General features: G+C 65.7%; 9 protein-coding genes across 9 annotated transcripts in view; 5 read left to right on the forward strand and 4 right to left on the reverse strand.

Annotated features, from left to right (window-relative positions):
- Window positions 1-494, forward strand: part of PFL1_02513 (uncharacterized protein) — a gene marked incomplete at both ends in the record, with an annotated part of 2385 nt that extends 1891 nt beyond the window's left edge. Inside the window, 2 exons of the mRNA XM_007880030.1 lie at window positions 28-331; window positions 436-494. Coding sequence (XP_007878221.1) covers window positions 28-331; window positions 436-494 — 363 coding nt within the window. The remainder of the gene's footprint in view (window positions 1-27; window positions 332-435) is intronic.
- Window positions 495-1082: 588 nt separating this feature from the next.
- Window positions 1083-3280, forward strand: PFL1_02514 (uncharacterized protein; the record flags this gene model as incomplete). The annotated part of the gene is made up of 2 exons (XM_007880031.1): window positions 1083-1752; window positions 1851-3280. The coding sequence occupies 2 exons, from the start codon at window positions 1083-1085 to the stop codon at window positions 3278-3280; spliced, it is 2100 nt and encodes a 699-aa protein (XP_007878222.1).
- Window positions 3281-3707: 427 nt separating this feature from the next.
- PFL1_02515 (uncharacterized protein) lies at window positions 3708-5202 on the reverse strand (the record flags this gene model as incomplete). Its single annotated transcript, XM_007880032.1, has 4 exons — window positions 3708-3816; window positions 3930-4013; window positions 4131-5079; window positions 5190-5202. 4 exons carry the CDS (start codon window positions 5200-5202, stop codon window positions 3708-3710), a joined length of 1155 nt encoding a protein of 384 aa, XP_007878223.1.
- Window positions 5203-5259: 57 nt separating this feature from the next.
- Window positions 5260-9774, forward strand: PFL1_02516 (uncharacterized protein; the record flags this gene model as incomplete). Its single annotated transcript, XM_007880033.1, has 1 exon — window positions 5260-9774. One exon carries the CDS (start codon window positions 5260-5262, stop codon window positions 9772-9774), a length of 4515 nt encoding a protein of 1504 aa, XP_007878224.1.
- Window positions 9775-10229: 455 nt separating this feature from the next.
- Window positions 10230-11441, reverse strand: PFL1_02517 (uncharacterized protein; the record flags this gene model as incomplete). Its single annotated transcript, XM_007880034.1, has 1 exon — window positions 10230-11441. One exon carries the CDS (start codon window positions 11439-11441, stop codon window positions 10230-10232), a length of 1212 nt encoding a protein of 403 aa, XP_007878225.1.
- A 615-nt stretch (window positions 11442-12056) lies between these two features.
- On the forward strand, window positions 12057-12661 carry PFL1_02518 (uncharacterized protein; the record flags this gene model as incomplete). The annotated part of the gene is made up of 3 exons (XM_007880035.1): window positions 12057-12162; window positions 12275-12493; window positions 12609-12661. The coding sequence occupies 3 exons, from the start codon at window positions 12057-12059 to the stop codon at window positions 12659-12661; spliced, it is 378 nt and encodes a 125-aa protein (XP_007878226.1).
- Window positions 12662-15076: 2415 nt separating this feature from the next.
- On the forward strand, window positions 15077-16594 carry PFL1_02519 (uncharacterized protein; the record flags this gene model as incomplete). Its single annotated transcript, XM_007880036.1, has 3 exons — window positions 15077-15583; window positions 15682-15750; window positions 15857-16594. The coding sequence occupies 3 exons, from the start codon at window positions 15077-15079 to the stop codon at window positions 16592-16594; spliced, it is 1314 nt and encodes a 437-aa protein (XP_007878227.1).
- Window positions 16595-17226: 632 nt separating this feature from the next.
- PFL1_02520 (uncharacterized protein) lies at window positions 17227-18063 on the reverse strand (the record flags this gene model as incomplete). Its single annotated transcript, XM_007880037.1, has 1 exon — window positions 17227-18063. The coding sequence occupies one exon, from the start codon at window positions 18061-18063 to the stop codon at window positions 17227-17229; it is 837 nt and encodes a 278-aa protein (XP_007878228.1).
- A 582-nt stretch (window positions 18064-18645) lies between these two features.
- On the reverse strand, window positions 18646-21531 carry PFL1_02521 (uncharacterized protein; the record flags this gene model as incomplete). Its single annotated transcript, XM_007880038.1, has 2 exons — window positions 18646-20214; window positions 20305-21531. 2 exons carry the CDS (start codon window positions 21529-21531, stop codon window positions 18646-18648), a joined length of 2796 nt encoding a protein of 931 aa, XP_007878229.1.
- Between the last annotated feature and the right edge of the window lie 430 nt (window positions 21532-21961).

Here is a 21961-nt window from a genome sequence, read left to right on the forward strand (position 1 = left end):
TTCCGCGGCGGAGCGAGGGATGGGCAGCGAGAGAACCGCATCCGCATCGACGACTACGAATCCGACGACGAGGACGACGGAGGGGCGACGCTCGACGACCTCGAGGCGCCGGGCCTGTCGGGCGCGGGGTCGCACGGCCCGTCGCACCTGCCGACGACTTCGCGACGGCCCGGTGCGGGAGAGGTGCCGATCGAGGACGTCGAACTGCCGCTGCGGCCGGGCGCCACGGTGCGCTTCCGGCCGCCGGCGTCGAAGCGCAAGTGGTGGCAGAGCACGAGGCCGCTCAGCGTCGCGTGCGCCGTGTTTGGCATGGTGGTGCTCGTCATCAGTGGTGAGTGTGGCGCCGAAGGCCGTGCCGTGCCATCGCGAACGGACGGGAGCAGAAAGGGACGCTGACCTGAAAGTGCGCGTGCGTCCTCTCTGATCTTTCGACAGTCTGGACGGCCATCACCGACGTCGCAGCCGGGAGGAGCGGTGCTGTGCACGTGTGCTAGGTCTGCGTGGCACCGCCTCGTCGTCGACCTCTTTGTAGCACCGACGTCGTCGACCTCTTCTGCGACCGCAGTCTGGCCACCGCAACACCTGCCCAGGCAGCCACACACGATCCTGACTCTGTATCCGCAATAACACAATCTAGACTTTGCGCTCCTGAAGATGTCGACGGCATGCGGAAAGGAGCGAGACGGGGAGAGAGAGATGGATCCGCCTTGGCCATTATATCGAGTGACACGGGCAAAGGCGGCTTGCCCGTTGACCCCTCCGGCGCGACGCGCTGGGGCCTGTGGAGAGAGCAACACCCAGCTGTCATGCGGGGAAGCAGGTCTCAGCCGCCGGAGGGCTCTGGGCCGGCCGAGATGGCTCGCTTGAGAGACGGGTCGCTGGCTGATCGTATCTCGCCTCTTGCCTCTTGCCCGTCGCCCGTTGCCCTCGACCTCGCTCGCTCTGGCTGCAGTACTTTGGCCATCCGACGCGCCGTACTCGGCCTCACACCTAGCCTGGAGTCCTCAACGGACGGGGTGAACGCCGCCGACGCCACTCACCATCCTCATCACGAACCATCACGACAACGATAGTCGACCAAAATGCTCTTGCGCACCTCCGCCCTCGCCCTGGCGCTGACGGCGCTCGCCGCTGTCGTCGTCGGTGCTTCCCGCCCGGGATGGCCTTTACCCTCGGCGCAGCACCCGGAGCAATCCTCCCATGACCCTCTTCCTCACTGGCTCGGGCCGTTTCGCTTCCCCGACTCGTCTGCGGGCGCGAGGGGAGGCTCATCCATCCCCTCGCCCGACACGACGCCCGCAAGGCAGCCGGCGGGACCGACGCTCAACTTCGAGCTCAACCGCCCCGCTCCCCTCCTCCTCAGCCCCGACTCCTCCAGCTGCACCCTCGACCTCGTCACGCGCTCCTTTGGCAACAGCTACGGCAAGCCCTCAGTCGTACCCTTCAGCCCCGCCTCGTTCGACGACGAGCGATGCAAAGACCCGACCATCTGGACCGGCCTCACGCTCACCATCCGAGGTGCATCCGTCGGTCGCCAGTTTGATCGCCTCGGCACCATCTGGTTGGGCAACGACGACACCGGGCACGGTGTAGAGGTTTGGAGGACCGACAACCCCGAGCCCACCCGGACGGGCATCGAGTGGTCCACCAGCAGGGACGTCGGTCGCTTCTACCCGCTCTTCAAGCGCGACGCCACCGTCGTCTTTGACTTTCCCAACATCGTCGATGCGACCTATACTGGCGCGCTCAACCGTAAGTCGAGGCTCACGCAACGGAATGGGGCCTGCAGGGTGAAGCATGGCTGACGACTCGGCTGCTGTCCCCCCCCTCCGCCCGCGAGATTGCGGCAGTGACGCTGTCCGTCACCGCCTACGTCGACCGCAGCAACAGCCTGGCGCCGCTGGCCAAACGAGCGCCCGATGTCGTGCTGCCCATCTCGCGGCGCAAGAGCAACGACAGCTCCCTCTTCCAGCTGGGCGGATCCAGCGGCGACGGTGCCGTCTCTCTGCAGCTGCCGCACAATGCCGCGCGCGCCACCGTCGAGCTGTTTGCGACCGGCACGGCCACCGAGGAGTTCTGGTACACGCTCATCCCGGATCGCTTCTTCGGGCAGCTGACCAACGCCACCGAGCAGGGCTACTTCGGCCACGGACCGTACCGCGAGGTGCAGCTGTACATCGACGGCCGGCTGGCCGGCCTCGCCGCGCCGTACCCCGTCATCTACACGGGCGGCATCAGCCCGCTCCTCTGGCGGCCCTCTGCGTCGTTTGGCGCGTTCGATTCGCCCACCTACTCGATCGACATTACCCCCTTCCTCGGCACCTTGACCGACGGACGGCCGCACGAGTTCAAGGTGCGCGTCGCCTCGGGAGAGAGGGACGGCAGGATCAACGATGCCAGCTGGTTCGTCTCGGGCAACGTGGCCGTCTACCGCGACGAGAGCGACGAGAGGACCACGGGCGAGCTGGCACCGCCCGGCGACGACGGGGACCGGAGGGGTGATGCGGTCCCCGCTGTCTCGGTGACGGGCCGGCTGGAGGGTGATCCGTTCCAGGACGACGTAGGTCGGCTCGACTTCCACGCTCAGCTCGTGGGTCAGCGCCGCTTCGAGGTGAGAGGTACCGTTTCGACGGGCAGCCAACGACGGCGCGGTCGGGCGGCCCAGACGGTGGTGTGGCAGCAGGAGATGCGGTACGATAACCGAGGGAGCGTCACGGCCAGAGAGCAGGTGACGATCCAGCGCTCGTCGGGATGGACCCGTTCGACTGTCATCGATGCCGCCGCCGCCGCCGATGAAGACGATGACGCCGATGAGAGGGAGGGGGAGGCAGAGACGGAGATGGAGCAGCCGCTCCGTCTTGGCCGGCGGGGCAACAAAGGTCGGGGAGAGCAGCACCACTTTGACGTCGACTCCGCATCGGGCCGACAAAAGGGAGGACGAAAGAGCATCGAGCTCAGATTCTCGTACCCGCTCAGCGTCACGACCTCTCTCCGACCTGGCGACGTCGGGGCTGGGGTGAACACGACATCCACGACGCACCTCGACCATTCCTTCTCCCGGGACGTACTCGTCACGGGCGACGTGCAGGTCACGAGGGACGTACACGTCACGGGAAAGAAGGGGGATTGGCTGGTGTTGGGCAACGAGGAAGTGTTGGGACGAGACGAGAGCGGGGCACCGTGGAGCGTCCGTACGCACCGCGTCGCCGACGTCTTTTCTAGCCAGCTCAACCAGACCGCCACGCCGCGGTACGACTATTCCTCTGACCAGTCGTTGTGAGTCTCTTGCCCTTTCTCGCCTCGGCCCCTCCATTGCTGTGGCAGGATGCACGTGGCGCAGTACTGACACCTTCTCGAGCGGTTTGGTGGGTCGGGGTTGATCCCAGTTTCTACCGAGACGTGACGGGCGGCTCGATCGATCGTACCACAACGACCAAGGATGGTGTCGTCACCTCTGACGATCTGGCCGGATCACTGGCGGTTCGCGCTCAACCGCCGCGCCTCCATCCCGCCTAGGCAAATACGCCGGCGGCCGGCACCGTCAGTCGAGCAGAGGAAGAGAGGAGCGCATCGGATGCCAAATGCCAGGATGTTTGGGAGGCTACAAGTACAGTGCGGGCTGCATCACGGCGCGGTGCAGCTCAGCGAGGTCGATCGAGAGGAGGTGCAGAGGCATACGTTGGAAGACGGGACCACGCGTCGACGCATCACTTCTTGCCCTTCTTGGCCGCACCGCCGCCGCTGGCCGTCTTTGACTTTTTCGCGTCCTTCTTGCCGTCGGCCTCGGGCTTTCTCTTGGCCGATGACGATGCGACGCTGCGGGCAGAGAGGACGTGGATCGTAAAGGAGCGACGGGTGGGTCAGCGGCGTGCTACGCTAGCCGGTGCCCGACTGGCGCCGTGTCCGGCAGCGAGACGGGCCGCACTCACGTGAAGAAGCCATCCAGCCTTCCCTGCTGCTTCTGGCTGAGCGACTTTTGCAGCTTCTCGCATCCTTTCCTCACGCGGTCCTCGCTGTCGGATGGCGGAGCGCGGGAGGCAGATATTACCAGCAAACGCGTCAGTCGCCATCCTCCGCTCCAAAAGGACTCGAGCCGAAGAGCCATCGACACATGGGACGACGCAACGCACCTGAAGCCCTTGTCCTGGCAGAGGAACTTGACCATGCCCTCGACGTCGGGCGCCTCCCACTTGAGGTCGAGGTCGCTGCCCTTCTGGACGTCGGGCGCGAGGAAAATCTTGCGCGCCTCTTCAAACGGCCACACGTCGGGGATTACGACGCTCTTCTTGCCCTCGGCCTTGAGGTGTTCGACGACCTTGTCGAGGCTGCCGTGCTCCTTCATGAGCTTGAGCGCCGTCTTTGGACCGATGCCCTTGATGGGGTCGAGGTAGTCGCAGCCGAGGAGAATGCAGAGGTCGATGAACTGGTCCATGGTCATGCCTAGGCCCTCGAGGGCGCGCGGCAGGTCGACCTGGTGAACGGGGAGCTTCTTCTGCTCCGATGCGGTGAGGTGCTTGAGGAGGATGGGCGTGCCAAAGGTGAGGGTGTCCATGTCCTCGGAACCGGCGGCGTAGACCTTGCCGGCCCTGGCGAGCTCGGCGCACTGGGCCTCTGCCTCGGAGGGGGCGATGACGCAGGGGATGCCCATGAGCTTGAGGAGGTGCCTGACCTCCTCGTTGTGCTGTCGGGTGGGCCTGACCTGCCTGCGCGCGAGCTGGTCCATCTTCTCGACGTCCGCCACGTCCTTTTGCTCTTCCTCCTGCTCCCTTGCCTCTTCTCGCTTCCCGAAGCGCTTGTTGAGCACCTCCTGCTTGAGGTCCGGGGGCTTGCCGTCGAAGACGTACATCGGCTTGATGCCGTAGTCGATCATGCGGAGGGTGCGGTAGAAGAAGCCGAGGAGGTGGCTGGTGGTCTCTCCGGACTCGGTCATGAGCTGCTGACCGTCGTTTTGCCTTACGGCGATGAGGAACTGGTAGAGGCTCATGGATGCGTCGATGGCGACCTTGCGTCCAAAGTAGGTCTTGATCTCCATTTCCTTGATGGCGCCGGGCGCCTCGTCGCTGATGAGGGCGGTGAGGCCTGCGAGATTTGCGAGGGGGGCGAAAAGCGAGCGGAGATGAGGCGTGAGTAGGCCCGGGGGCGAGACCCAGCCGGAGCTGTCGAGATGCGGCAACACTGCTCGTGCTTACCTTTGATACCCATGGTTGCGTATGGGCGATGTTGAGCAGGCCAAGGGAGGGAGGGAGAATGAGGGAAAGGATGAGGTTTGCGATGGGGGGATGGTGGTGGTGGGGGTTGGGAGGGCGCTTTGACCCAGGGATAGCCTCCACCTGGTTCTTGGCCGCTGCAGGGCTCGACGACGCGACCTGGCCCGCAGGCCTCTCTCTATACGCGACCGCCCGCAACGCGCCAGACGCTCGTCACTTTTGGGCCTGGCCTGGCCTGGCCTGCCTGGCTGGCTGGCAAGCACCTCCGACTTCCGAAGTGGCAGGCCAGGGTGCGGCCCTCGCTCGCTCGGCTTCCCGCAGCAGCTCAGCCTCGCCTCGCCTCTGGCCCTTCGGTCTCGCCACCATCGCCGCCCGCCTTGCTCAGCTTGCTTCTCCCTATCCGCACAAAGAGCGAGCGAGCGACAAGGCCGCTCCCCATGGCGCACACCACACCGCATACCCAGACATGACCGTCGACGACGACGACGAGTTCGACGCCTTCTTTGACGACGCTCCCCTCGACCCGGAGCTCGAAGAGTCCCTCGCCCAGGTGGAAGCCTCCTATACTGCTTCCCAGTCGCTCCAAAACAGGCAGCAGCCAAGCGCCACTGCCAACCTCACGGCCGCCGCCCATGCATCTGCAGTCCGCACCGCACAGCCGCCTTCCTTCGTGACCCCAAACCTCGGGAGCGGCGTTCGCAAGGGCACCTTCATCAACCCTCAGAAGCGTCAGAAGCTATCCAACGGCCTCGCACGCGTCACATCCGGCGGCCGCACCGGTCTACGGCACGAAGCTGTCATTCTGGAGGACGACGAGGACCAAGGGGCTTCTCCATCGCGTCAGGCCCCCACCACCACCAGCATCGCCCCACAGCCTCACGCTGCCGTTTCGACCAGGCAGCAACCACCTGGGCGCCTGCAGAGACGATCTCCCGGTGCAGACGAGGTCATCGTCCACAACCTTCGCGACGATGAGTTTGGCGACGGCGACGACGACTGGTGGACCGGAAACAACGGCCTCGACCAGGCAGAGGAGGAGGCTATCCGCATGTCGCAGCAGCCCGTCTCGCAGCAACCCGTACCCGCCCGCAGGGAACCCCCCACCGTTGCCGCCACTGCCGCCGCCCTCGAGGCGGGGCCACCGCCAAGCGCTCACGATGTCGACCTCCGACAGCTCAAGCAGCAGCTGCAAGAGCTGCAGAGGGCGGCCAAGCAACAAGAAGAGGCGATCCGAAAGCTGACGCTCGACAAGCGCGCAAAGGAGGGCGAGGTCGCAGTGGTGCGCCAGAACCTCAACAAGCTCAACCTCGAGAATGCCAAGCTGCGCGAAAAAGAGGTGCGCATGGAGCAGGAGCACAAGGCCACGCTCGAAAAGCTCCACGCCGACAATCAGCGCCAGATGGAGCGCCTAGAGACGGCCACCGCCTTCCGCCGCGTAGAGCAGGACACCAGCCGCAGGGCCTGGCCCTCGAGCGTCAGGCGCGTGCCGCCCTCGACGCTGCGCGACCGCGATCGCCGCCAAGAGTCGCAGGTCGCCGCCGGCCTCACGACCCCCACAAAGCGCAACCGCAACGGCGGCCGGCCCATCACGCCGAGCTCCTCGACCTCGCGGACCCCGCGGACACTGGGTCGTTCGGCGGCACTGGACCGGGCAGAACCCGTCAGCCCAAGCAGGCGAGCCGGTGCGGTCGAGGCGAGCCATGGTGTCCACGCCCATGGCCGACCGAGCAGCACAAAGGGAAAGGGCAAGGCCTTCTCCAAGTTCAAAAACTCGTTCGACGATCCCGGGCTCTTGCCGGCCAAGTTCCAGCCGACAGCCGCAGTGCAAGTCCATCGACCGGCCTCGGCGCTCGGATTGAGTCAGGACGCGGTCGACATCAGCATGGACGATGCCCCGTTGCTCGATCCGCCGTCACCACGAGGGCTGCCGCACACGCCGTCGAAGCGAGGTCGAGACGAGCTTCATCCTGCGGAAGCTGGCTTCGACTCCGCCGCATACCGGCGAAAGCAGCGGTACTACTGGGCTGTTGGCGAGCTGGTGCGGAGGCGCGCCGAGCTCGTGGGGCAGGTGCTCAGCCATACCTGCGCCATCCCATCGACGCCTCTCTCGCACCCTAGGACGAGGTACAACCCGAAGGGCTCGCCGCCTGGCAGTCAGCCATCCGGGTCAAGGCCTTACGACAGCACCATCCACCGTCTCATCAACGCCGAGATCCCTGCGGGCGCGCCTTCGATTCTCTTGCAGCGGTACGCCCTCGCCACGCAGTACCTCAACGCTGTGCTGACGCAGGGCAGCGTATCCGACGGCGAGGACCGCTTCCGCTTCTTGCTCGAGCACGACGACGGCTGGGAGGAGGGCCTGGAGGACGGGATGCAGGACCTGCTCGAGGGCCTCGCCGCCGCACTGCAGACGCTCATGGGCCTGTTCCTGCGCCTCTGCATGACCGACTGCCTCCGGGATACGCTGAAGCTGGCACGGTCGCTGTGCGTGGCGCATCCACCCCTGGCAGAAAAGATCCTGACGCCGCAGGACGGCGTGTGGGACTACAGGGCCGAGGAGCGACGGACGCAAGGCAGCGCATCGGACGCGATCTCGACCGAAGAGATCGACACCCCCCGCAGCCTCACCATCATCCTGGTCGAGTCAATCAAGAAGTGCAACGTGGTCCCGATCTCCGTCTCGTCTCCGGCATCGACCCTCACTTCTGGCGCGCCGGCGCCTGAAGCCGTGGACCGGGGGCGTCCGATCGCGACGCAGGCGCAGAGCCAGGCGCGCCGCCTTGTGGATCGTGAGAGAGCCAGGGCCGCCGCCAACGCCGAAGCAGCGTCAAACCTAGCTGAAGACGAGGACAAGGAGCAGCCGTGGGACATGGGAGAGGATGCTCGAGAGGAGCTCGTCGAAGCCGTCGTCGACGTCCTCGAGGTCCTCTGCTGGGCTTTCCAGGGCCAGCCCCTCGAGTCGGCGCTGCGCTTCATCGGCGATACCGACGGCTTCCTCTTCACGCTCCTGGACCGGCGGCGGCGGTGCTCGAGCATCGAACGGACGGTCCGCCTCGTTGCATCCATGTCGTCCAACTCGAGCCTCGTCCATGCCTGCCTCGCGGCCAGGCCGGACCCGCAGCTCGGTCATTCGCTCAACACGCCCAGCTCGACCTCGACCGGTGGCGGCGCCACTTCGATGGCCGCGACCACGGCCGGACGGAGCTCGCGCAGCGGTCGGTTCTCGGTGCTCGAGGTGATGGCCAAGCACCTCGTCGATCGGCGGTACGACCTGCCGGAGCGCGAGTGGCACTCGCTGCACCGCACCATCCTCATCCTTCTGACGCAGGCGGCCATCAAGGCGCGGGACACGCACATCATCCTGGCCGACTCGGCGCCGCTGCTGGCCGCCCTGGTCAAGTGTCTCTCGCTCGATGCCGACACGCTCTGGAACGAAGGCGCGCACGGCATCCTCGCCACTCTGCGGCCAGAGCTGCTCCCGGCCGCATCGGGCCGACAGGACCTCGAGACGGGCCTTGAGCACCTGGTGGAGCGGCTTACGCTCGACGTCCGTCTGCTGACGGTGCTCTACCGCTACCCGCTTCCACCCTCAGTGGGACCCGGGGAAGGCAGCGACAGCCAGTATTCTGCGGCGGGCGACTCGGATCCGGACGCCTTTGACGGCGCCTCGACGCGGTGGGGGCTCATCAGCCTCGCGCAGAAGCTCGAGGATCAGGAGACGTACAACATGCTCAACGGCATCCGACAGACATTCACCGTCGCCCTCAACCGGATCGCATTTGCGCCCGAGCCTGACTGGATCGACGAGGAAAAGGAAATGTCCCTGACCCGGCTGAAGCTCCTCGACCTCGACCTCGACCTCGACGCCGACGCCGATGCCGACGCCTCAGCGGCCGCAAGGGACGATGAGGATCCGGAACGGAAAAGGAGAAGAGCAGCGGTGGAGAAGAGGGTGAGGAGACTCGCAACGGCCTCTGCCCGCCTGGAATCCGTGGCGGATCTGGCGGGTGACCTTGTGGACTTGGTGCTCTCGCCCGACGAGGTCGATGAGATCTACGAGCTGCTGGCCGACGAAGAGGACGAGGGCGAGGATGACGAGGAACAACGCGCACGGGCACACGCGGAGCAACAGCGTCGTCTGCACCCCGGCGTGGGTCGATCGGAGCAAGCGGCAAGCGAAAACGATATGGACGAGGACGAGGAAGCCATCGCGGCCGCTGCCCATCCGATACAGGATGACGCACCGATCCAGCATCACCAGCACCAGCACCAGCACCAGCATCAGCACCAGCACCCCGCACCGCAAGACGGCCGTCGATCCATACCGCCACCGCCGCCACCCGACGATCTCGGCAGCGAGACCGAGACCGAACCCGAAGACGCTATCGACCACAATGGTCGAACCATCGCTACGCCACCACCACCGCAGCCGCAGCCGCCGCCGCAACCGCTCACGACACGGGCGTCGCGACCCAGAGCGGCGGCGACGGCTGCCAAGTCGGCCCTCAAGCAGCAGCAGCGAGAGGTCGTCGAGATCCTCGATTCCGACTCGGACTCCAATCCGTAGGCCGCCTTCCCTTCCTCGTCTCTTCTCGCACTCTTCTTGCTCATGCCGCGACTTCTTGTGCCGGGGGAAATGGGGATGATGATGGATGCGGAATCGAGCGCGTGCCGGCCGCCGGCCGTGGGTTATATACAGGGTCGGGGAGCGGGCGGATGGATGTGCATGCGTGGGATGGGAGCGGGTGGGTGGAGGGGTTGAGAAGCCATCGAACGACGCCGCAGAGACGCGAGAAGGCCTGGGTGGCCGTGTGAAGGCCTGGCCAGAGAGCAAGAGGTCGCTGCGGAGGGGAGCGCAGCTGCGTGACTGAGCCTCGAGCACGGACAGGGACGAGGACGGGGAAGAGGGGAAGATGCTGTGGGGTCCTGAGCCTGGGGGCCGAGTGGAGCGGGAACCGAGTCGATAGGAGCCGGGTCGATGGAACGCCTTCGCCGCCGCCGCCGCCGCCGACGGGCGGGCGCCTACATCCACTGGTCCTTGCTCCATCCGCTGTCCTGCAAAAAGGCGGCCATGACCTTGCTCCCGGTCTGGAGGAGCGGGTGGCCCGCGACGACCTGGAGGAAGCGCTCGAGGCCCTCGCGCCGCGACTCGATGACCTCGTCGGTGAAGCGGTTGGTAAACACCTTGCCGGGCAGCGGCGGGATGTTGACGCGCGTCGACTCGCGCTCGAGGATGTCGCGGAAGTGCTCAAAGTCCGAGTAGCGCCGGCGCACCGACGAGTAGCGGATCTTGAACGCAGGGATGTTTGTGCGCGTCACAATCTCGTAGTCGGTGTACATCTTGCGGCCGTAGCCGTGCGTCATGGGGTTGCGCACCTCGACCTCGAGAAAGTTCTCGGGCACGCCGTACATGTCCTCGGGCGCCTCGCGGCGCTGGTTGAGGCTATCCACGCGCGCAAACGGCGAGTAGGCCGGTACGGCGTAGTTGGATGCCGGCAGCGGGTAGCCAGGCGCGAGCTGTCGCGGCGCCGCACCGTAGCCGTTGCCCTGGTCTCCGTGAAGACCCGCGGGCTCCGAGGGCAGCAGCGTCGAGGGGGTATGAGACTGGAAGCGGGACGCTGCGGGCTGGGCCTGGGCGGTCTGGGCATACTGCTGGTACTGGGCCTGGGACGGGAACGACGACTGCTGCTGCTGTTGCTGCGGGGGCGGCTGGACCTGTGGCGCTGGTGGCTGCTGCTGTCCTGGTGCCTGCTGCTGCTGCTGCTGCTGAAGGTGTTGGTGCGATGGCTGTGGAGGTGCGACAGATGTCGAGGAACCCGAGGAACCCGAAGCTTGGTGGAAAGACTGGCCAGCTGGAGCACCGTAGGCAGGCTGAGGTTCCGCCTGTCCATATCCACCGGCCGGCTGTTGGGCCGCAGATGCAGCAGCGGTAGCATCTCTTCCGTTCTGGCGGCTGTCCGCTGCGCCGTTGGAAGTCGGCGGCGAGCCACTGCCAAAGTAGGAGCTCTGATAAGCCTGCGGATTGTGGTGCTGCGGCGAGAGGCCGCCGGGCGGCGACTGCGCAGCGTACGGGTTGGCGGGTGCTCCGACGCTAGGACCTGCAGCAGCGGTGTTCGAGGTCGAGGTCGACGGCTGTGCCCAAGGGTCCTCTTCAGCGTTATCGTTGCCTCCCCAGGCCGAGGTGGCGTTGTAGCCCGGCGAAAGCGGCCCGCCGGCCGAGGCGTAGAAGGCCATGCTGGCAGTCGACCAGGCTGGGCTGAGCTGGGCTGAGATGGGTTGGACTGAGCTGGAAGGTAGAGTCGCTCCGGGTGAGTGCGTGCTAGGTGGAATCAAAGAGGGAAAAGGGGGCTGAGCTGATGCGAACGAGATGGTCGAAGTAGCGACGAAGGCTTCCAGGGAGAAGGGTGCAGCCCGAGAGGCTCGAGAGCTTGGCCCCCTCGCCCCGCGTCTGTGCGTCTGGGCTGGCCGCCCTCGGTCTGCCGGCGCATTCGGCCAAGCCAGCTGCCAGCTGCCAGCTGCCAGGCCAGCCGTGCCTCAGCGAGCGCTGCTTGAGAGCTGGCCGGCTGGCTGATGCCCCCCCGCCGCGCCCACGCAGTCAAGTCACGCCAGCAGGCCAGCAGGTGTGGAGTTTCGACAGCCCCGGCCCAGAAAATCAGGGCCGGGCGAGCGGGCGTGTGATCGGGCCCTGCTTGGGCCTTCCTGCCCTGCCGGCTGGCCAGCTGCACCTCTCGCTCTTGGACCATCCCATCCTCCCCGTAGCCTCCGTCGCCCGCCTCTTCTCGGACATCCCTACATCGGCTCATCCGCCAAGATTCAGGCAGCGCCTCGCACACAGCAGAAGAGCACAACATGGGCACCATCGGCATTCCCGTCAAGCTCATCCACGAGGCGGTCGGCCACATCATCACCGTCGAGCTCAAGGGCGGAGCGTCGTATCGCGGAACCCTCTACGATGGTGAGCGCCAGCCGCCCGCGGCAGCCTCCAGCTGACTCCTCGGGCTTTTGGAAGGGATGCTGAAGACTTCTTCTCCCCTCACGCTGCGTCGCCCCGATTCTCGCCCCACCAGCCGAGGACAACTTCAACGTCTCGATGAAGGACATTACCGTCACCGCCAAGGACGGCAAGCAGTCGCACCTCGAGAACGTCTACATCCGCGGCAACATGATCCGGTTCGTCATCGTGCCCGACATGCTGCAGCAGGCGCCCATGTTCAAGCGCGTCGGTCCCAACGCCATGAAGGGCAGGGGTATCGGTAGCGCAAGAGGACGCGCGACCATCATGAGGGGTGAGTGGCGAGCGCGGCCAGCGGTTCTGCCTCGCCGAGGAAGTTCCTCGTGCAGCACAAACTGATTCCAAGCGCTTTCTTTTCGCCTGCGCCTCGCTGTGCTCACTCATTGCAGCCCAAGCAAGAAGGGGACGCGGAGGCCAGCGACCACAAGGCATCCGGCGATGATCCGGGTCTCGTCCTGCGGCTACCGCACATTCGTCCTACTTCCTCTTTGCAAGTCTATCCTTGCCATCGACAACAGCTCCTAACGTGAACTTTCGGACGTTCCGACACTCTACCTGCCGCCTAGGCTGGCATCCCTTAGGCGGCAACCCCCCGACCTGCTGTCGCAAGCGTCACTGAATGGGGTCGAGGACCTCCTGCTGTCCCATGGCACGCCTCACAAAACCTTGCCTGTACTATACGACATCTGCCCTGGCTTCTTTCATCGACTCCAACACCAACCTTTGGCTGCTGATCTCCGGAAGGCGCTTCCATTCGAGCGATGTGCCCAGGCTCTCGAAGGTCTAGTCGCCCTCGCCTCACGGCATCGTGCGCTCCCCAGCGCCCCGCGCGTCCTAGCGCCCGCATTTAGGGCTGCTCGCCCGTCATTGTGATCTCGTCGTCACTGCTCCGCCTGGGCAACAACTTTGACCTTGGTTAAAGCTCTTGTCGCCGCATCCTGCTCTTCAGCTCATCCGCACCGTCTTCGACACCGACACGACCTGACTGCGTATCTCTGCCCTCGTAACCGTTCCGTTCTGCACGCGGCGGTGGCCGAGCTGTGGGCCCCCAAATGCGCAAGGGCGGACGAGCCGATGTCGACCAGCCCCCAAGCTCGCTCTCTTTGCTGCTGAAAGCTAGATCTTCGGCCGCTCCGCTCAACTGTGGCTTTCACCGCTCCTAGTCGCTGGTCAGTGCGGCATGCTCCGTCTCTAAGATGAGGAAGTCCCGTTGGCTCTGTTTCGCTCTGCATCGAGTGCTTCGCCTCCATCGTGTTGCGCAGGGTGCTGCCACACCATACATCTCTGAGGCTCCGTTTGCGTCTGAGACGACACGGTGCGGTGCGATTGGCCGGCGCAGGCGCGGACGTAGTCGTCCGGACGTGATGTCTGAGGTCGGCAAGGTGGCGCGGGAGCAAAGGCCCATGTGGACAAGCATAGCCTTGCCCACGGCCCCAACAGAACGGACCGACCCGATGCCGAAGCTGGGTTGCAACAGCGGCGCCCTGCTGCAGTAGTAGTGTAAGAGGGCATGGCGGAAGTGGCAGCCGCAAGGTGGTCGGATCGGCTTGTCCGCGACCAAGAGGTGGGTCACCCCAGCACCGCGAGCCCGATCACCGCCCGCGCGCTCTGCGAGCCGTTCCAATTTTTCTCGGGTCGAGCGCCGCTTGCCCTCCGCCGTTGGCGAGCCAAGGGCAAAAAGCTGTGCGCGAGAAGAGCGGGCAGGGCAGCCTTGAGGGCCGGGGGGCCCTGTCAGGCTGGGCTGGCACCGGCTGCCCGTCCGTCTTGGCTGGCCTGGCCTGGGCTAGCTGGCAGACAGGCCTGGCCAGACCTGCGCTTGCTGGGCGGGGCCGCCGCTTGGGCTTTGGGCTTGGGCCTGGGCCTGTCAGGGCTGCCTCCCTGAACCGTGCCTGCTTCTCTCCACCGCCCCATCCCCACCACCGCCCGCCGACCTTCCTTCTCACCGACTACGCCTCGAAACACCTGGCCTCCCTGTCTCGACGACCGCCACCTTATCGTTCCGCACCCGCACTCGCACCCACACCTCGCGCCCAAGACCGGTTGCTTCCGATACCTTCGGCTCGCATCCGCGCCCCTACCGCCGCATCACTGATAGCTGCCCTCTGGCTGCTTCCGCCAAGCGACGACCCTCCCCCGACCCGGGCACGCACGTCGTTGCCTCGCCTCATTGAGCCTGCACCGACCTCTGGAAGCTCAGCTATAAGAGCCGGGCCCGCCCATCCCCTTCTTTTCCGGAACCACCACGTCGCCAGCTCCCCTCTGAGCACACACACAGGTGAGTCGAGACCTTGCGTCAGTCACGTGTGGATGCTAGCTACCAACCAACCCCGCCCTCGCGGGGCATCACGCTGCACTTGTGGCCTCTCTTCGAGCTGGCCGGCATCGAACGTAACTGAGGCCCCCAATGCGGGACGCGCTGCGTCCACTGCGGAGATGAGATCGACTTCTCCGGCCTTGTTACTTTTCTCCTTCTACATCATCGATGGTCCTTCGTCGTTGGATCGGATGCCGTGCCATGCTCCAGGAAGACACTGACACGCCTCGCTGGCACTCCACTGCGCTCTCCTAACCTCTGCACACTGCCAATCGCAGCTCACACCTGCATCGCGTGTGTATCAGCCCGTCACCTTCCCTCTCCTTTCCACACCTCCCACCTATTCCTGACGCCCCGACTTCCTCTCGATCACCTCACCCACGCCGCCTCCTCGCCGACTTGCCTCGCTCGCTCGGACACCCTCAGGGGAAGTGCTGAATACTGATCGAGCACACAAACCCACGCTTTCCTGGCATCCCCCGCTCCGCTTCCGTCGACGCGGCCCTGCCTCACCTCTTCTCGCGCACCTTGGACCATCACGACATGGCAGAGACCACCAAGCGCCCTCGCTCCAGCTCCAACTCCCCCGAACCCGAAGCCAAGCGACTCGACAAGAAGGACGAGACCGCTCCTTCCAACGCTAACGTCAAGACCGAGGACCCTGAATCCAAGAAGCCGAAGATTGAGCAGCAGGGCGACGCTGACAACACCTCCGAGACCGCAGCCAAGCCCAAGATGTCTTCGCCCGAAGTAGAGATGAACCCTCGCACCGAGGAGAAGGATGCCGTCGACCTCGGCCCCTCGGACGCTCCCGCCGACGTCGCTGGCTCCTCCGGCGATAACAAGATGGACGAGTCCGGTGCCGGCACCAACGGCAACGGCGCCGACAACGGCGCCGAGGGCTCGGGCTCCGTCGACGGCCAGGACGCCCAGGCCAGCCAGATCTCGATGAGGGCGCTCATCATCACCGCCGACGCCAGCATCATCATTGGCAAGCAGGGCAAGCACATCAACGAGATCCGCGACAAGAGCGGTGCTCGTCTCAACATTGTGAGTCTGCCGCGTTGATGGGTCAACGTCCAATGACATCGTAGGGTGGGCCAACAGCTGCTGACTGCATTGCTCCGCACCCGTCCTCGTCTTTACAGAGCGAGAGCATCCCGGGCAACCCCGAGCGCATCCTCACTGTTTCCGGTCCCCTCGATGCCGTCAGCAAGGTGAGTCTCGGGCCAGCTTGCTGTTGGACCAAGCGCGCGAGACCGGTGAGAGTCTCTCTGCTGACCCGCAGCTGTCACCTTGCCCTGTGACCCTGCCTCCCTTCAGTCGTTTGGTCTCATCGTCCGCCGCATCAACGACGAGCCCTTTGACGCGCCGTCGGTGCCCGGCTCGCGCGCCGTCACGATCCGCTTCATCGTCCCCAACTCGAGAATGGGATCCGTGATCGGCAAGCAGGGCAGCAAGATCAAGGAGATCCAGGAGGCTTCCGGCGCCCGGCTGACGGCCGGCGAGGCCATGCTGCCCGGCAGCACCGAGCGCGTCCTCAGCATCTCTGGTGTCGCCGACGCCGTCCACATCGCCGTCTACTACGTCGGCACCATCTTGCTCGAGCACCAGGACCGAAACGCCAACAACCTCGCCTACAGGCCATCAGCGGGGCCCGCACGTGGCGGCATGTCGCCCCAGCAGGGCTACGCCGCCGGCGGTGCGCCTGCAGGCCAGTTTGGCGGTTACACCGCTGGCGCCGTTGGAGGCGCTGCGCCGTACGCGGCCGCGTCGCCTCAGCTCCCGCCCGGCTCGCAGACGCAGCAGATTTTCATCCCCAATGACCTGGTCGGCTGCATCATTGGCAAGGGCGGCTCGAAGATCAACGAGATCCGCAGCATGAGCGCCAGTCATATCAAGATCATGGAGCCCGGCGCCGGTATTGCCGCCGGCGGCAGCGGCTCGGAGCGCCTCGTCACCATCACCGGCCCTCCTCCGAACATCCAGATGGCCGTGGGCCTCCTCTACCAGCGGCTCGAGCAGGAGAAGATGCGACTGGCCCAGGGCGGTGCGCCTTGAGGGCGTCGATCGGTCCAGAAGCGCAGCCAGCCTTTCCTCTAGGCCCTTGGCGTTCTGCATGCGCGACGTCCGACGCTGCGCCTCGACGCGGTGCCGCGCAGCGGTGCGGCTACAGTCCGACGTTGACGTCTCCACTACCATCCTCCCCCGGTACCCCTCAGACCCCCCAAGTTACGGATGCCTGGCACCCCTGCTCGCTCGCTCGCTCGTCGGCTCGCTCGTCTTGTATTAAAGCACCGTCCACCCACCCCTCCTCTTCTTCTTCTTCGCCGCCTCCTCCTCCTCCTCCTTCCTCCTCCTCCTCTCTTGTCCCGTCGTCCCCTCGTCTCGTTCTCGCATGACGTGTGCTGACCTCTTTTGGGCCTCTCCATGCCGTCGCCCGACGGACGTCGAGCAGGCCAGAGGTGCAGACACAGCGCCACTGTGTTTTGTCCGTTGCGTGCAAACCAAAAGCCGAAAGCCAATTTCTCCGAGCGAGCCTCGGCGTCGTCGTCGTCGTCGTCGTCGTCGTCGTCGTCGTCGTTCAGGCCTGGTCTCGGCGACCCACCTTCCGACGGCCTGGCGGGCGGGTACCTTCCGTCTGCGTCACAAGGCAGTCTATTGCATTCCGAGTGGGAGGCTGGAAGGTCTATCTAGTTGGCGGCGGCGGTGGGGTCGTTTTCTTTTCGGATGTGGTTGGCGAGGGCCGAGATGCCCTTTGCCTCTCCCTTTTCGGGCTCCTCTGCCTGGATGGTGAGGATGATGCGCTGTCCGTCGTCGGACCAGCGGGCCGCAACGCTGCGGAGGTCCTCGACGATGAGGTCTGCGCCTTCGGCCTGCATCTTTTCGCCGTCGTGGGTGGTGCGGAGCGCGAGGGTCTTGGCGCCGGCGGCCTTGCCGGATCGGATGCCGGGCGGGGCGTCTTCGACGACGAGGCAGCGGCTGATGTCCTTGCCGGCGTGCTGGGCGCCGAGGAGGTAAGGTTGCGGGTCGGGCTTTCCCTTTGTGCAGAGGTCCGAGGTGATAAAGACGCGCGGGGGTTGCGAGACGTTGGCAGAGGCGAAGCCTTGCTGGGCGTAGGCCTTGGTGGCCGAAGTGACGATGGCCCAGCCGTGGTTACCGGCGGCGGCGGCGGTGGCGGTGGTGGGGCGGGTCGAGTTGATCTGGTGCAGCAAGTCCTTGGCACCAGGCATGGCGATGATGGAACCGGCGATGCCTTTAGCCTGGTTCTGCTGCGCCACGACGAGGATGTTGGACTCGAACCGCTCCACCTCGCGCGGCAGCTCGTCGTCCGAGAGGCTCGGGATGAAGCGCCGCAGGTTCTCGACGGTGCGGTAGCCGTGGCACGTCTGCATCACGAAGTCCAGATCGAGCTGGTACTGCTCTGCGAACGCCGCCCACGTCGCATTGACGGCGGGCGTGGAGTCGATCAGGGTGCCGTCCATGTCAAAGAGGATCGTATCCACCTCGAGCGTCACTTGCTTGACCATCGTGGGCGAAGGCGGCGGAGGTGGCGGGAGAGATGCGTGGATGGAGGTGTGCGCGGAGGATAGAGGGGTGGGTGAGGAGGGCGCTGCCGGATCACAATGCGACGATGCTCTTGGATCTCTAGATGGTGGTGATGTCGTCGGTCGCAAAGAAGGAGCGCTCGGGGAAGAAAAGGTCGAGCCGTGCGTGCGTTGCCAGGCTAGGCGGGCGAGCAGATGGCGTGGGGTCCCTCTCAGCCTCGGGGGAGCCCCATTCCCCCCATCCCCCACCCCGAACCTCGGGCCCTGCGCCCGGCCTGTATGTTTTTCTTCCTCGCCCACGTTTCTTCTCAGAAAGGGCCGTCGGCGGTTTTGATCGCCGACACGGTGCGTGCGCTGGCGTGATCAATTTGGCGGGCAAGCCTCTAGAGCGCCATCGCAACGGGGAAACAGGTCAAGACTGTGCGCCCACAAGGGCTGATGCGGTATTGCAAAACAACTGCGACTGAGCAAAGCGAAGGTCTATCGATACTCGATCCCATCCTCGAGCTTTGCGCCGGGCAGAGCCAGCTAGCCGGCTGCCTGCCAGGCCGGCCAGGCCGACCATTACGGCGCGTGGGGATCCGTCGAGCCGCTGCGCATCAGGCGCAGGATCCTGCGCAGCTCGCCGCCGACGTAGGCCACCTCGTCGTCCTGCTTGCGCGTGTGGCTCTCGTACTCGTCGAGCCTCTCGACGAGCGCGCCGACACTCTGCTGGATGATGCGTTCGACGTGCTGCTGCTGGCTCTGGAGCCGCTCGAGCAGGTCGCCCAGCGCGCCCTTTTCCATGTCGCGCTGCCTCCACGCCTCCTCCATCTCGGTCTTGACCTTGAGCAGCTTCTGCGCCTCCCCGCTGTTCTCGATCGCCTGCTTCGACACGTCGATCCGCAGCTGCTCGACGTCCTGCTGCAGCTTCTCCCGCGTCGACTTCCACGACGCCGACAGCGCCTCGTACTGCGCCTCGGCCCTCGCCTTGAGGATCCGCTCCTGGCCCAGCTGCGCCTCGACCTCGCGCACCCGCGTGCCCCACTCTCGGCTGCTCCGCCCGAGCTCCTTGGCCTCGTGCTCGGCCTTGCGCGCCCGCTCCAGCGCCTCGGACGTCTGCCGCTCCTTGCGCGCTAGCATCTGGGCGTTGGACTCGTTTTCCAGGCGCGTCCGGCCGAGGCTGTCTTTGAGGTCGTCGTGCTGCCGCTGGAGCCCCGAGGCCTGCAGCTGCGCGGCCCGCAGCCGCGTCCGTGTCAAGTCGAGCTGAAGCTTCGTCTCTTCCAGCTCGGCGGTGAGTGCGTGGATCACTTTCCCGGACCCACCGCCGCCGCCGCCGCCGCCGCCGCCGTTTGCAGCGATCCCGTTGGCCTGCTGGGTCAGCGAGGCGATGCGTCGGTTCTCGCTGGCCACCGTCGGGGAGCGGTGCGAATCGGCCAGCCCGGCGGCGAGAGCCCTGTCCATGTTTCGACGGGCCTCCTTGACAGGCTCCAGCGCTCCGCTGGTAGGCGATGCCGGCGCGCTGTCGAACTGATTGACGCTCGACACCGGCGGACTCAGGTTCAGCTGGTTGTCGACGAGGCTGCTCTTGCTGTTCTTCCGCGTTCGAGCGGCTCCTTGGCCAACCGCAGAGCCTGTCGGGCGTCGCGGAGTCGAGGCGCCATCGACGGCTCCCTCGCCGGCGACACTGGCGCTGCTGTTCTTGCGCGTCCTCGTCGGTGTTGCCGGGCGCGATGGAGCAGCGTTCCTTTCCTGAGTCGAGCCGACGCTCGTCTTCCTGGGGCGGAGCGAGGCAGCGGGGCTCGGCGACCTCGCAACTTTGGCCGACGATCCGAGGCTGGGACTGCCACCGCCCACGCCGTTGCTGCTGCCGCCGCTTCGAGGCTGCTGTTCTAGTGCGGCGATGAGTGCATTCTTTTGGCGCAGGATGTGTTGTGCCTCTTGCAGCTTTGCACGCAACGCGGCAGTCGACAGGTTCGTGGTCGACTCGTCCGCGGCGGGCGTGCCGAGCCGAGGCGAAGCGGCGACGCTGCTCCCCGTGCTTTCCATGCTCGTGTCCGAGAGGTCCTCGATCTTTGGCAGCCGGCCAGCAGGTACCTCTGCAGGGGCCGTCGGAGGAAGCGGCACCGCAGTCTGCCTCAGCTCGTCGAGACTCTGGCAGGGACAGGGATGATGCAGGATGTCAAGTGAGTCCTTCTATCCTACTCGCTTCGCCCTCATGCCGTCGCGATCCGGTCGGCTCACCTCAAGCACCGCCAGCGTCTCATCCCAGGTGAAGCTGGGACTGTATAGCCTTCCCTCCAGCAGGTCCCGGGCGCAGCCTTGCACGAGCGCGTTGGCGTTTGCTTGTCCATCTCGGCCCCACTTCGTTGGAAGCGCCAGCCAAGTGCCGGTCTGAGCGGCCAGCGCAACCAGGGAAGCGGCATCCTGAGCCGTCAGGGCCCGAGTCAAGGCCGGATCGACGGCGATCGCATTTGGCGCCTTCTGTGGTCCAGCCGCAGAGAGAGCCTCCAGCAGACGCACGGCGAGCGCGCGGTCCGGCTTCGTCCCTTCCCCTATGTAGACGGCTTCGATGCTCTCGCTCCGAATCAGGTCTGCCAAGGCTTGCGGGTCTACGTCGATATGATTGGCAGCAGCCTTGCCAACGGCCTCGTCGACGGTGTGGACGCCGCATTGCTTGACAAGAGCCCACGCGGCTCCAACGTCCGAGCTCTCGGGTGTCGCAGAGGCGAGCCTAGCGACTGTTTGTCGCGGCGTCGCCGAAAGCCTTGCCTCCTGAATCCTGGGGGAGAGCTGCGCCGGCGTAGAGGCGCCATTGGCGATCTGAGAGGCCGCCGCGGGTGCGTCGATCGACTTGTTCTCCTTTTCCGAGGACGAGGAGGCGGCGCTGCTGATCGAGGTGCTGCCTGATCTGAGCCGGGACATGAAGCTGGGCTTCTTTGAAGGGCCCTTTGAGCTCGAGGGCGCGTTGCTGGCAACGGACCCTCCAAAGGGCAGCGATAGGCGTTTGTCGAGCTGGCCCACGGCGGCACCCTGGACTGGAGCGGCCGTGGACAGGTGCTTCTGGTGCGTCAAGGTCTGGGCGGCATTCGAAGAGGTCGGCGCGGTAGACGAGGCGGAGGAGCCGTTTGCGGTGGTTTGCTGGCCCTGTACGCTGCCATCAGCCTCGGAGGAGGCCAAGGCGCGGAGAAAGGTGCGAGACGACTCTGCGACATCGATGAGCAGCCATCGAAGGGGGCGCTCGCCGGCAGACGGCGATGCCGCAGATGGTGCGGCCAGTGTGGAGGCAGGTAGCGACCTGGCGGCCAGCGCCGGGGACTGGGACTGGGATGCGGGTGGGGTGGTTGACATTGGTGCGGGAGCTGTTGGCTGGGTGGTATCTGATGGTAGCGGTGGATGCGGCGGTGGTGCAGGTGATGGGGCGGACGAGGTGCGACTGGATATGCTGAATCTAGAGGCTGCGGCGGCCATGCTTGAGGGTGGGCGATGGGAGAGTTGGGAGTGCAGGGCAAGAGGATGAAGATCGAGGAGGACCGGGGACGAGGGCGTTGGTGCAGGGGATGTATGGCGGATCTGATGGCCTAGGCACGGCCGGCCGTGGGTGGGCTAGGTTGGTATTGTCCTGGTGATGCGAAGTGCGAGGTGACGAGGCGGATGATGTGCTTAGGTGGCGGCGGCGGTGGTGGTGATTGAAGTCGTCGTCGCCGTTGTCGACGTCGTCTTGGGTCGTCCTGAGGGTGGACTGAGAGGTGAGGAGGCACGAGGTCGAGCTGGAGGCGAGGCGGGTGGGAAGCACACGGCACGCCCTCCCCCCCCCCCACCNCCNCGCTCCNCGCGCGCGCCGCACGCGTCGCCGTCGCGCGCTCGTACGCTTCTCACGTCGCTCGGCTGCGCTCGGCTC

The sequence above is a fragment of the Pseudozyma flocculosa genome (assembly GCF_000417875.1).
Source record: "Pseudozyma flocculosa PF-1 unplaced genomic scaffold scaffold00007, whole genome shotgun sequence".
Classification (NCBI taxonomy): Eukaryota; Fungi; Basidiomycota; class Ustilaginomycetes; order Ustilaginales; family Ustilaginaceae; genus Pseudozyma; species Pseudozyma flocculosa.